The 12,044-nt window shown below is 35.1% G+C and overlaps 1 protein-coding gene and 1 pseudogene across 2 annotated transcripts; one reads left to right on the forward strand and one right to left on the reverse strand.

Moving 5' to 3' along the window:
• Positions 1–1,772: 1,772 nt before the first annotated feature.
• LOC148578838 (dnaJ homolog subfamily C GRV2-like) lies at positions 1,773–7,432 on the forward strand. Of its 2 annotated transcripts, none has more exons than XM_088502153.1 (4): positions 1,773–2,187; positions 3,014–5,562; positions 5,682–6,097; positions 6,582–7,432. In XM_088502153.1, the coding sequence occupies exons 2-3, from the start codon at positions 5,251–5,253 to the stop codon at positions 5,811–5,813; spliced, it is 444 nt and encodes a 147-aa protein (XP_088358279.1). In that variant the 5' UTR covers positions 1,773–2,187; positions 3,014–5,250; the 3' UTR covers positions 5,814–6,097; positions 6,582–7,432. The 2 variants fall into 2 exon arrangements, with proteins under 2 accessions (XP_088358279.1, XP_088358278.1); XM_088502152.1 differs by having other exon boundaries at positions 3,018–5,562.
• Positions 3,853–4,447, reverse strand: LOC148578839 (uncharacterized; annotated as a pseudogene).
• Positions 7,433–12,044: the final 4,612 nt, after the last annotated feature.

Here is a 12,044-nt window from a genome sequence, read left to right on the forward strand (position 1 = left end):
TCTGCTCTATTGAATGCCATATGAATTGTATGAAATATGAACTATGAATTGATATATTGGTCTGGATTCTGGATTGCTGGCATTCTGAGTTGGGGTTGATGGTTGATTTTAATGGTGGTTGTTAATTTTGTTAATTGTGTGTTCTGAGTTGGGGGTTGTTGGTGATGTGATTCTGAATTTACTTTGATGCTGAGTATGTATTCTTTGTTTTTGAGTATGGATTCTTTTAGTTTTTCTGTTTTTGGATTTTTTTACTTTGGAGGCTGAGTTTTCTGTTTTTGAATGTTGAGTTTTTATTGTTGAATACTTGATTAGAAGTCTTTGTTGAAATTTTTTATGATTCTGAATTTTTGTTGCCAGTGATTTGAATTTTTATGTAAGTTTGTTATTCTGAATTTTTTTTGTGATTATTGAATTTGATCTGCTTGGTTCTAGCCTCAAAAAACAAGAAGTGTATGTTGTTGCCAAGAATGTCATTAGAGGTAAAGGAATTGCTCTGAGATGAAGAACTTGAATCGGAGAATTAGGCAGCACCAACACCAGTTATTGTTGTGCAAGAGCCAAGAAGTCATAGAGTGAAAGAGAATTTGAAAATACAAGAGAAAATTGATTTAATTATGATATGCATGACTCTTTTACACTGAAATGTACAAATAATAATACCTAGTTACTGTTTTAGTTTCTATAATATCTATTTGTATATTAAATTTTAATAATTTTAATGTATATTGAATTAAAACGGTTCAATCACGGTTTGACCCCGTTGAACCATTGAACCAGTCACTTGACCGGTTCGATGACCGGTTCGGTTCTTGCAACCTAGTCTCTCGAGCTCCATTCACACTCCACTCAACTAGAACAAGCTTCTTCCTCTCTCCATCCCCGAGCTTCTTCTTCCCCCGCTGCCGCCGTCGCTTGCGTCGCGCCTCCTCATCGCACAAGTTTCAGTCACATCCAATTCGAATCAATTCAACAATGGCCGTCATGGCTTCACCTTCCTCCAGAAACCAGATGTTGTCCTCCTCGCGCTCCTTTTCCTACCCCTTCGCTTCATACACCTCCGCCAATTTCGCTCTCAGAGCCTCCCCCTCATCCCCACGCGCTTCTCCTCCTCCTTTGGCCATCATCGGCGTTTTACTTCCACCTCTTCGCCATCGTGTCTAACATCGTCATCCGTGAGATTCTCCTCGAAGCAACCACCGGGCTTCCCTGGACAACGCTCCACGGCTATAAAGAGGTATATTCTGATTTTATGATTCTATTGCTTAGGGCTCAATTTTTCTGTGCCAATTTTAGGTTTATCAATTTTTCTTTGTAGTTTTTATCTTTTCAAAACAATTTAGAGTTTTATTACAGAGACAGAGATGACAAGCTTTCTGTGAAGGAACTCCAATCCTCTGATTCCATTATATGAATATATGAATATTCGCTTGCTGTTATTGATTTTGTTTATAAGTCTAAGTTATAATTAATTTCCATTAGATGGACGGTTTTTAAGTTTCTTATTGATTTTCTTAGCCAACCATACATCTATCTTGGTTTGGCGCCATTGATAATGATTTGTGATTTAGCAAGGTTCTAAAAACCAGACCAGAACAATCGGTTTAACCAAATTAATCGGGAACCAATCATCTGGCCGATCCGGTCCATTTTCAAAACCGTCTTACAAAAAATCGATAAAAAACCAGTCAAGCTGGCGGTTAACCTTCGAGCTTGCTGAACCGGACGGGTTTTTAAAACACCGGTTTCCAAAATTCGTTGAAAAAAAAAATTAGCTGAAACGCTGAAACCCAAAATCCCTCGTTTCCTTCTCTCACTAAAAAAACCCTAATTTGTCCCCTGATCCCCTCACTCCCTCTCTTCTCTTCGAAGTTCCAACAGCCACCAGCCCACCACCCACGAGCTATCATCTGAAACCCATCACTAACACTCGTCGTCGAACCTTTCTTCTCGCCGTGGGTGCCATCGTCGCTAGTGGAAAAGTCTGCTCGACGTTCTTCCTCTTCTGGCCGTCGCAAGAAGGGCTGCATCGAGCTCCTGGCATCGCGTCGCGAAGGATTGCTGGTTCCATAGGTCGTTGTCTGTCCGAGCTCAGTTCCTTGTTCGAGCTCTCTCTCTCTCTCTCTCTGGCTCTCTCTGTTTGAGCTCACTTCCCTTTTCGTCGCTGTCACTTCCGATTCCATCGCGGTACTTCCATTTATTTTGGCTTGTTTTCAATTTTTTTTAATAATACTGACTACGTGATTTTGAGTTTCTGGATTTAGGGTTTTGAGTTGCTGAGTTAGTATAATACCGATTCTGTGATTCTGAGTTGTTGGATTTACTATTTTGAGTTGTTGAGTCGTAGGGCATCTGTTCTGCTGCCGTGAACTTCTCAGTTTTTTTATTTTGTTAATTTTTTTTGTTAATCATTCTGTAATTTGGATTTTTGATTTGCGTTTTACTGAAATTTTCAATTTGTTTATTGTGCAATAGCATTGCTATACTTTGTACTAGTGTAGATAATTTTCTATGTCAATTGATAAAGTGTGTGTTCAGGTCCATTGTTGGTCCAAACCCTATAACACAACTTTGTTATGAATGAATGATCTTTTTTTCAATGGATGCTGAATGTTGCTTGTGTGGTTTGTTTGTTACAGAAAGTGCAAAAGGTTCTTTTGCAATCCGATGTTCACTCAAAATCTGCTTGAGTTTTTTATTTATTTTGAATGCTATATAGAATATTTTGGATTCTGGAATCTGGATTCAGTGGTTTTGGACTTTTGAATGCTATATTCAATGTTGTAATTTGTATATTGAATTTTTTTATAATTTCACTATATTTAATTAAATCGGTTTAATCACGGTTCGACTCTGGTTAGACCAGTGAACCATTGAATTAGTCATTTGACCGGTTTAATGACCGGTCCGGTTCTCACAACCTTGGATCTAAGTGTTAAAATTATGGATCTGATTCAATTGTTATTCACCTCGTTCTTCTTGTGCTAATAAGATTTTGGTGCTTTTCGTTTAGTTAGGTCGGAACTTTGCAGAGCATACTCCTGAGAGCATACTCCTTGCTCCGAGTCTCACCATCAGCTTCCTTCACGCAACCAAAAGTTGGTTTTCGATTTGGTGAGTTCCAACAAATTCCCTTGTTCTTTCTTTCTAAGTTTTGTTGCTGTAATACATGACTACATTTTGATTTTGTTGTTGAAAATATCACTGAACTAATATTTTTGCTGCTGAAAATAATCACTGGTATGAGTTTGTTACTAACGCTGCACTTGCTTTAACTAGGATTATTAGTATCAATGAAAAACCATCAATTGTATACTAACAAGGATGAAGTTAAAAGAGTAGAAGATAGTCGCATTATTATTTCAGATGCAATATTGGGCACTACTAGAAGAAAAGTTAAAGTTTTAGAAGTATCAAATAATCACAGAGAAGAAGTTCAGAGACAGATACGGTGTTTTGATAATTCTTTGAGACTCTCATTCCAACATTTTTTACGAAGGCTTGTTTATTTTCGCGAGGGGGAGACATGGGTTTTTATTTAGCAGCATTATGACAAGGACTTGGCTGATGTCTGGGTCGAGGATTGGGACAAATTCAAGCTTTATCTAAAGCAAATTTTACAAGCTCTCGCAATATTATATGAAGGAAAGAATATGTATCATGGGAACTTAAGAGACTACAACTTGGTAACAAGAGGGGATAGAGCCTTTGTTAGTGGAGTTGAGGGAAATCATCTTCCTGATGATTTTCAAGATCAATTTTTTACTGATGAGATGGACGCTCTACGTGGACTTTTATTAGCTTCACATAATCTCGGTCAATTTCCAAATAAAGTCGATCTGTTTTTAGATTTTATTCCTTTGGAGATTGACCGAAATTATGTGAAGCTAATAAAAGTCCACGTAGAGCGTCTATCTCATCAGTAAAAAATTGATCTTGAAGAGCATCAGGAAGATGATTTCCCTCAACTCCACTAACAAAGGCTCTATTCCCACTTGTTACCAAGTTGTAGTCTCTTAAGTTCCCATGATACATATTCTTCCCTTCATATAATATTGCGAGAGCTTGTAAAAATTGCTTTAGATAAAGCTTGAATTTGTCCCAATTCTCGACCCAGACATCAGCCAAGTCCTTGTCATAATGCTGGTAAATAAAAACCCATGTCTCCCCCTCGCGAAAATAAACTCATAAAAAATGTTGGGATGAGTGTCTCAAAGAATTATTAAAACACCGTATCTGTCTCTGAACTTCTTCTCTGTGATTATTTGATACTTCTAAAACTTTAACTTTTCTTCCAGTAGTGCCTAATATTGTATCTGAAATAATAATGCGACCCTCTTCTACTCTTTTAACTTCATCCTTGTTAGTATACAATTGATGGTTTTTCATTGATATTAATAATCCTAGTTGAAGCAAGTGCAGCGTTAGTAACAAACTCATACCAGTGATTATTTTCAGCAGCAAAAATACTAGTTCAGTGATGTTTTCAACAACAAAATCAAAATGTAGTCATGTATTACAGCAACAAAACTGAGAAAGAAAGAACAGCGGAATTTGTTGGAACTCACCAAATCGGGAACCAAATTTTGGTTGCGTGAAGGAAGCTGATGGTGAGACTCGGAGCAAGGAGACGACAAAGACGACCAGCCCCGGAACCTACTGCTTCTGTCGCCAGCGACTATGAGCAAACGGAGGGTGGTAACAAGACAGAGAGCGACAACGACAATCGACAATCAATCCGAGGACCTACAAAATCAAGCATTCAATCCTGAAGATTACTGCTTCATATTACTGTTGTTGCTTTTAATGTTAGACAGCAGTCCAAATAGCTTAACAGTTGGAAAAAAAAGGAGAATGCTTAACAATTGAGAAAAAAAAAGGAGAATACTAAATATTTGTTTTGAACTTTGCACAAAAAAGCTTAATAATTGAACTATGCCTTGATATCCTTTTGGGTTTAGCAACTGGGTGTTATGCCCAAAAAATATAAATATAAAATATTGACTATGGTCAAAGAAAGATAACTTACACCACTATCTAGTTATACCATTTCAAAGTTGATTTATTATACTAATCAAATTTAAATCTAGTTTTTATTTTTCTTTTCATTGTTTTCCCTCTTTTGTTGTGTGTGTTGGGGGGGGGGGGTGGGTTGTTTTATGAATTCAGGCCATTCTCTCGGGGGAACCAAGTATTGTTGAGGCAGCTGCTGCATTGTTGAAGGCTATTGTTACCAGGGATCCCAAGGCCATGATACGTCTATACAGCACCAGTGCATTTTATTTTGCACTGGCCTATCCAGGATCTAATCTACTTTCAATTGGGCAACTCTTTACCGTCACCCTTGTCCACCAAGGATTTCATGGTGGCGAAGAGGCTGCGGTTTCAGCTTCATTGCCTTTGGCAAAACGCAGTGTTCTTGGTGGACTTCTTCCTGAATCTTTGTTGTATGTATTGAAGCGCAGTGGTCCAGCAGCATTTGCTGCTGCAATGGTATCAGATTCTGACACTCCTGAGATAATATGGACTCATAAAATGAGGGCAGAAAATTTAATACGTCAGGTATTGCAAATTAAGGTCTGATGTGTATGGTTTTTTATAGAATACAAGTGTACTTCCCAAACTACCTTTCCGGTATTGTTCATGCGGTTCGATTTATCCCTGTTCACTGTATTTATCAGGTTTTGCAACACCTTGGTGATTTTCCACAGAAATTGTCACAGTATTGCCATGTTTTGTATGACTATGCCCCAATGCCTCCAGTTACATACCCTGAACTTAGAGATGAAATGTGGTGTCATCATTATTACTAGAGGAATCTGTGTGATGAAATCCGCTTTCCAAATTGGCCTATTGTTGAGCAGCTTGCAAGATCCTTGAAATATCCTTGGATGATGTATCCAGTGATGATGTAAATAAAAAGCACTATTCGGAGGTATCAGATGAAACATCTAGCTATTCAAAGCAAATTGAAAATATCGACGAGGAAAAGTTAAAGCGACGATATCAAAAACTTGCTATGAAATATCATCCTGTCAAAAACCCTGAAGGAAGGGAGAAGTTTCTTGCTATACAGAAGGCTTATGAACGCCTCCAGGTAAACATAGTTTGCATGTTACAAGCTTATTTGGATTCATATATCAATAGAAGTTACTAGGATAGCGTGATATTCAGCACAACTATCCTCATGTTGAAGTTAACTGCTTGTTATTTTGAAGTCTTCAAATGCCCATGGGGACATGTTTTGTTGTCTTAATTTTTGATATGTAAGTATATCATGCAAACAAGTCCATGTACTTTCTTTAGTGTGAGAAATGAGAAATGGTGTGATAGCCCCTGTCACCCAGATTGGGAGAGTTTTGTAGATGCATAAACTGTTTTGTTCTTTTCTCCTTTTGCAAGCCAGCTATAGACAGGCTGTTATATGCATGCACAGATTTGGGGTGGCAAAATCATGATGTATGTTAAAATTTCTTTTTGCTTCTTGGGGGAATTTATGTGATATAATATCATTTGCTTGCAACAGTAGGTTTTTATATCCTAATTCACTGAATATTTACCTTTTGCGAACTGTATCTTAGGCTACCATGCAAGGATTGCAAGGTCCTCAGCCTTGGAGATTGCTTCTTTTGCTGAAGGGGACAATGCATTTTATACAGAAGATATAGAGACATATTGGAGCTATTCAAATATGCTGGCTATCCCATGTTGTTAAGTGCTGTTACTGTGGACAAGGATGATAAGAATTTTCTTTCTTTCAGATGGAGCACCTCTCCTTGTTGCAGCATCAGAGCTTGTTTGCCTGGCGTAAAATTCCATTCTAGCTCATGCTGCTCGTTGACTTTTATTGTGGCCAGATGTGCATCTTCATTGAATGGAGAAGAGCTGGTGAGAGATGGAGGAGTGCAACTTCTTGCAACTCTTCTTTCCCGTTGCATGTATGTTGTTCAACCATCTACTCCTGGAAATGAACCACAAACATCATGCGAACATTTTCAGTTCTTAGTCAATTTGAGGCTGCCGGATCTGAAATACTCGAGTTTTCTGGGCTAGTTCCAGACATTGTGCACGGCACTGAGTTTGAGCTTCTACCAGGAGCTGTTGATGCTGCTCTACAGTCTATTGCCAATGTTTCTGTTTCATCTGAGTTGCAGGATGCTTTATTGAGGGCTGGTGTTTTTATGGTATGTCAATTATTATTATTTTTTTTTTTTTGGGATAAAATGCTTGGTATTTCTCTCTCAACTATAGGTATGCAGGAGGATGTCCCATTTGTCGCCAAATAGCTTAAGTATTTATTCAGTAAGATGAGCTTTACCATCACATGAAAATTTACTGTGTATGAAAGTAACTCCGCAAACAGCTATCTACTAAGCTCTCTAGATTTTGCAAAGGCTTAATTTTCAAAGCTTACTATATATTACTTATGAAACTGATCTCAACATCTGATTGGGTTCAAAACCCGTTTTTCTAAGTTCATCCATACATGACAAAGATGTTTCATGTGTGTGCTCTTGGTGGAGCAGATAATACCAACAGTACTTATGCAATGATAGGGAATCCTTTCAACTTTTGGCTCTCTTAGGTATCTTTGATGATTTTTCTGTCTTCTAACAACTGACAATAGGATATTGTCTCTTGATTCCTCTGGTAGTTTTAGCTGTAAATCTCACTTTCAATTTTTAAAAGGAATTACAGATTGAAGAAAAAATTGTGAGTAAAATGATCATGATAGTATTTCATTAAGCAGCAGCAGCAATTGCCATAGGAAATAGTTGAGAACAGGAAATTTTATGCAATAAACTGAAATCAAAGATGCATCCAGTCCTGAAATACAAAAGGATACCAAATGACAATAACTTTTTCAGAGACGGGCTTTGAGAAACCATGTACATACACACTACGATGCGCAACACAAGTACGTTAAATAAAATTTGCATTCCAGATAGAAAATTAGATAATAACTAATTAACTATATACCTTGTTAAATTGTAAAACACCTAGTCCCTCACTGATAGGATCCAAATTTTGGGACAATGAGTATGCATGCTTACATACTGCAAATAGAATAAGATTCCATTAGAACAATTGTTAGGAACCTTAAGAGCTTCAATAACCGAATTAAAGCATATATTGGCACTCCCAAGCCACTATCTTATTTCAAATGACATAATCATTTTCAAATTAGCACACAATTAAGCCATATGTTGATTTTAACCAATTTAAATTGTCAGCTAAATCAAAGGCCAAGTTCGAATTAGCAACAAAGAACTCAATATTAACATCAATTTCATTTTATTGAGTAATTCTTTAGTACTTCTTGTCTATATGGTTGATAACTTGATATATAGTTCAATAAGGATGAATATGTAACCCTCTTTTTAGGAAATGTATATCCTATAGTCGGCCAATGACTTTCACAGTTTTATTGTATCATGTTGAACATACAACAAAGACAATACACACAATTTTATAATAATTTCTATATCTAATGTTAGCCAAAGTAAGTGAATAAATTAATTGGTGCTATTTTTTTAATAAATTCCGTATAATTCAAAACTCATTTTAATCGTCTTTATCATCATCATCTTCTTCTTCTTTCAAAAATTCTCATAATTCTTCTTATTTTATCCTCCTAGCAACAACCAGTATTACGATTAAAAAATTCCGGTGTCAAAATTAAAAAATTTCTTATGTCACGGTTAAAAAATTTCGATACTATTTTTTTAATAAATTTTGCACAACTCAAAAGTTCTTTTTCTTTCCTTATTCTGATTTCACCCCCTAATAAGAACAAAAAGAAAAAAAAATAAACAAAAAAATAAAAATTGTTGCAATAACCACTAGGAGGAGGAAGAGGAGAAAAAAATAAAAAAGATTACGGCAACAACAACAATAAAAGAACGATAATAAGGATAAAACGCGCAAATAAAAAAAAGAACATGAAGAAGAAGAATTGTGTGATTCATGCACACGATGTGTGAGTGATTTTTATTAGGTTTGTGCCAACTTAGTAGGACTTGGTTGATAAAAATATTTGAATATGTAATGAGACCAAAAATATATATAATAAATTATTATTTCTATTTATAAAAATTTAAAATATTAACAAATATATCCATTAATAAAAGAAAATAATTTTGTACTCATAATAGATAAAAAGTTATTATTTTTATTTATAAAATTTTAAAATATTAATAAAATTATACAATGAATAAAATTAATACTTATGTATTTTTGTGACATCAAAACTATTTTGGTTTAATTACTCTGTTGGTCCCTATAGTTTCGCAAAATTTTCAATTAGGTTCCTATACTTTTTTTACTTTCAATTGGGTTCCTATACGTTAATTTTTTTTCAATTTAGTCCTTATTAATGTTAAACGTCAAAAAAATGTTAGTGAATTGTGAAATTACTTGTATACCCTTAGGGACCCAATTGAAAAAAAAAAAAATATAGGGACCTAATTGAAAATTCGATAAAACTATAAATATTCAATAAAAGATATTCCTATAATTCCTATTCAATGATTCTACGGGGCCTGCTACACATACAAGTAAAAAGGCCGTACAAGTTTTACAAGTTATCAGCCCAAACTTCATTAACACGCGCATTAACTCATTTTGAATGGAGCGTAACTACACGCGCCCCACTCAAACGGTTCCTCTTCGTCTTCTTCTTCTTCTTCTTCTTCTCTTCTTCTTCTTCGTCTTCGTCTTCTTCCTCTTCCTCTTCCTCTTCCTCTTCCTCTTCTTGTTCATTTTTTTTCGATTTTTATGGTTTCTAAAATTCTTTTTCTTCTTCTTGCTGCACGTTCTTCTTCCTCTTACTCTTCTTCTTCTCCTTTTCTTTCGTTTCTGCACGTTCTTCTTCCTCGTTTTCCTCTTTTTCTTCTTCTTCATTTACGTCTTTTCTCTCTGTTTTCTCTTTTTTTTTTCGATTTTTCATGGTAAAATCGTTTTTGAAGAAGAAGAAGCAGCAGAAGATGATGAGGAGAAAGAGAAAGAGTTCTGAATTATGCATAAGATGTACTTCAACGAATTTTGGGTGTATTTTCTTAAATCCTTTGGGTGTATTCCTATAATCGTTTGGGTGAATTCTTGTAACCGTTTGGGTGTATTTTCTGTAATCCTTTGGGTGTATTTCTGTAATCATTTGGGTGTATTTGAGTGATATCTGACTGATATCTATGGGTGTATCTGACTCATATCTATGGGTGTATCTTACTGATATCTATGGGTGTATTTTTCATTTCAGAAAAAATGGCAGGCAGAAACCAAGCTGAAAAAAATGTAAGAACAAATATATGTCTTCGATCAAATCAGTTTTTCATAATAGAAATATATCTAACTCTAATTTTGCTTTGTTTACAGCAAATCAAGGACCTAAAGTGTGCAACCCATCTGTTGAGTGAGAAATTCAGAAATATGAGCGAAGAGAAGTGATGCAATAAGACTGTCCAGGCCATCCTCATTGTTATTGAGTCCATTTTGTCAGATAGATTCGAATGATATTGTCACTGATTAATGTAACTGTTATATACTCTTGTAAGAAATTGAACACATGGTATAAATATATTTGATCCAATTATAAGTAAATTTTTTTTCCATAATTAAACTCTCTCTGGTGTATTCAAAATGTCTGATTTACAGGTACTATAATATGAAGTGGTGATCCAGATAGATTGGAACCCATATATGACGGTCTGCATAGAGATCTGCATAATACACCCAAACATAGACTATAAATACACCCGATAAAAAATTAAATTTACACATCTACTGCAGATTTTAACCCAACACTACCTGAAAGCCACTTGTTGTCCACAAGACCAAAATTAATTAAACTCTCTCTGGTGTATTCAAAATGTCTGATTTACAGGTACTATAATATGAAGTGGTGATCCAGATAGATTGGAACCCATATATGACGGTCTGCATAGAGATCTGCATAATACACCCAAACACAGACTATAAATACACCCGATAAAAAATTAAATTTACACCTCTGCTGCAGATTTTAACCCAACACTACCTGAAAGCCACTTGTTGTCCACAAGATCAAAATTTAGCAGAAAATCATTCCAATTCCTATCAAATGAGTCTTTGCTATGAGGGTTTCATTTTTCCTCTTTGCTACATGTAATCAATTGATTCTTAATCTCGTTTTCCTTCCTATTTGTGCTCCACTTCGCCCTGATTCAGCTGACAATCTGAAGTTGAATCATCTATTATCTTCAAAACGAGTTCAAACTTTGATTTCAGAAACCAGAAAATCGAAAAGAAAACGAAGCTGGAGTTACAGAGAGAAGAACTAACGTCAATGACGAAGAACAAACAAATGAGAAAGGAGAAGAAAAGAACGATCGAAAAACCAGGGGAAGACGCGCGAGAAGAAGAACGATGAAATTTGGAAAGAAGGAAAACAAAGAAGGAAACAAATCTTTTAAATTTGGTAGTTATACAAACGCGGAATCTTTGTATAGCGCGTGTAAGTGACGTAGGAGTTGCAACGCGTTTTAGTGGATTAGGCGTTAATGAACTTGTAATAGTTACAAGCCCTAATTGCTTGTATACTGAGCTTTTCCCATACTAAAAATACCTTCTTCTTTTTAACTTTCAAAATATCTTATCTTAAGAACATACTAAAAAAAAGATTGGATAAAATGAAACAGAAATAATAGTAATAAATATATATAAAATGAATTGTCAAAATTATTCCCAAAAATATAACAAATCAAAATTTATACAATACAACAAGATAAAAAATTTATTAACGTAACTTTTTTTAAAGAAAGAATTATATATCAGACAGAAGAGTATGTTCTCATTGCTTTGAACTCCACATGTTACTGATATTTTTAATTAGATTAATAATTAAAAATATTTATAAAAAATAACAAATTTTGATAACCCATCAACTTTTTCCTAAACAAATATAAGCTTAATTAAAATGATGATTACCAATCATGTTAAGTAACACCAAATTTATTTAGTATTATCCATATTGAGTAATAACTAATAAACACAAGATTAATATAGTA

The sequence above is a fragment of the Arachis ipaensis genome, chromosome B1, assembly GCF_059453495.1.
Source record: "Arachis ipaensis isolate K30076 ecotype BB chromosome B1, ASM5945349v1, whole genome shotgun sequence".
Lineage (NCBI taxonomy): Eukaryota > Viridiplantae > Streptophyta > Magnoliopsida > Fabales > Fabaceae > Arachis > Arachis ipaensis.

What these genes read in the sequence shown, in the direction of transcription:
- LOC148578838 (XM_088502153.1), top strand. Translation starts at nt 5,251, where the DNA reads ATGATACGTCTATACAGCACCAGTGCATTTTATTTTGCACTGGCCTAT. An exon ending in CAGAAAATTTAATACGTCAG is followed by an intron (nt 5,563 to 5,681) that starts GTATTGCAAATT and finishes TGTATTTATCAG; the next exon opens with GTTTTGCAACACCTTGGTGA.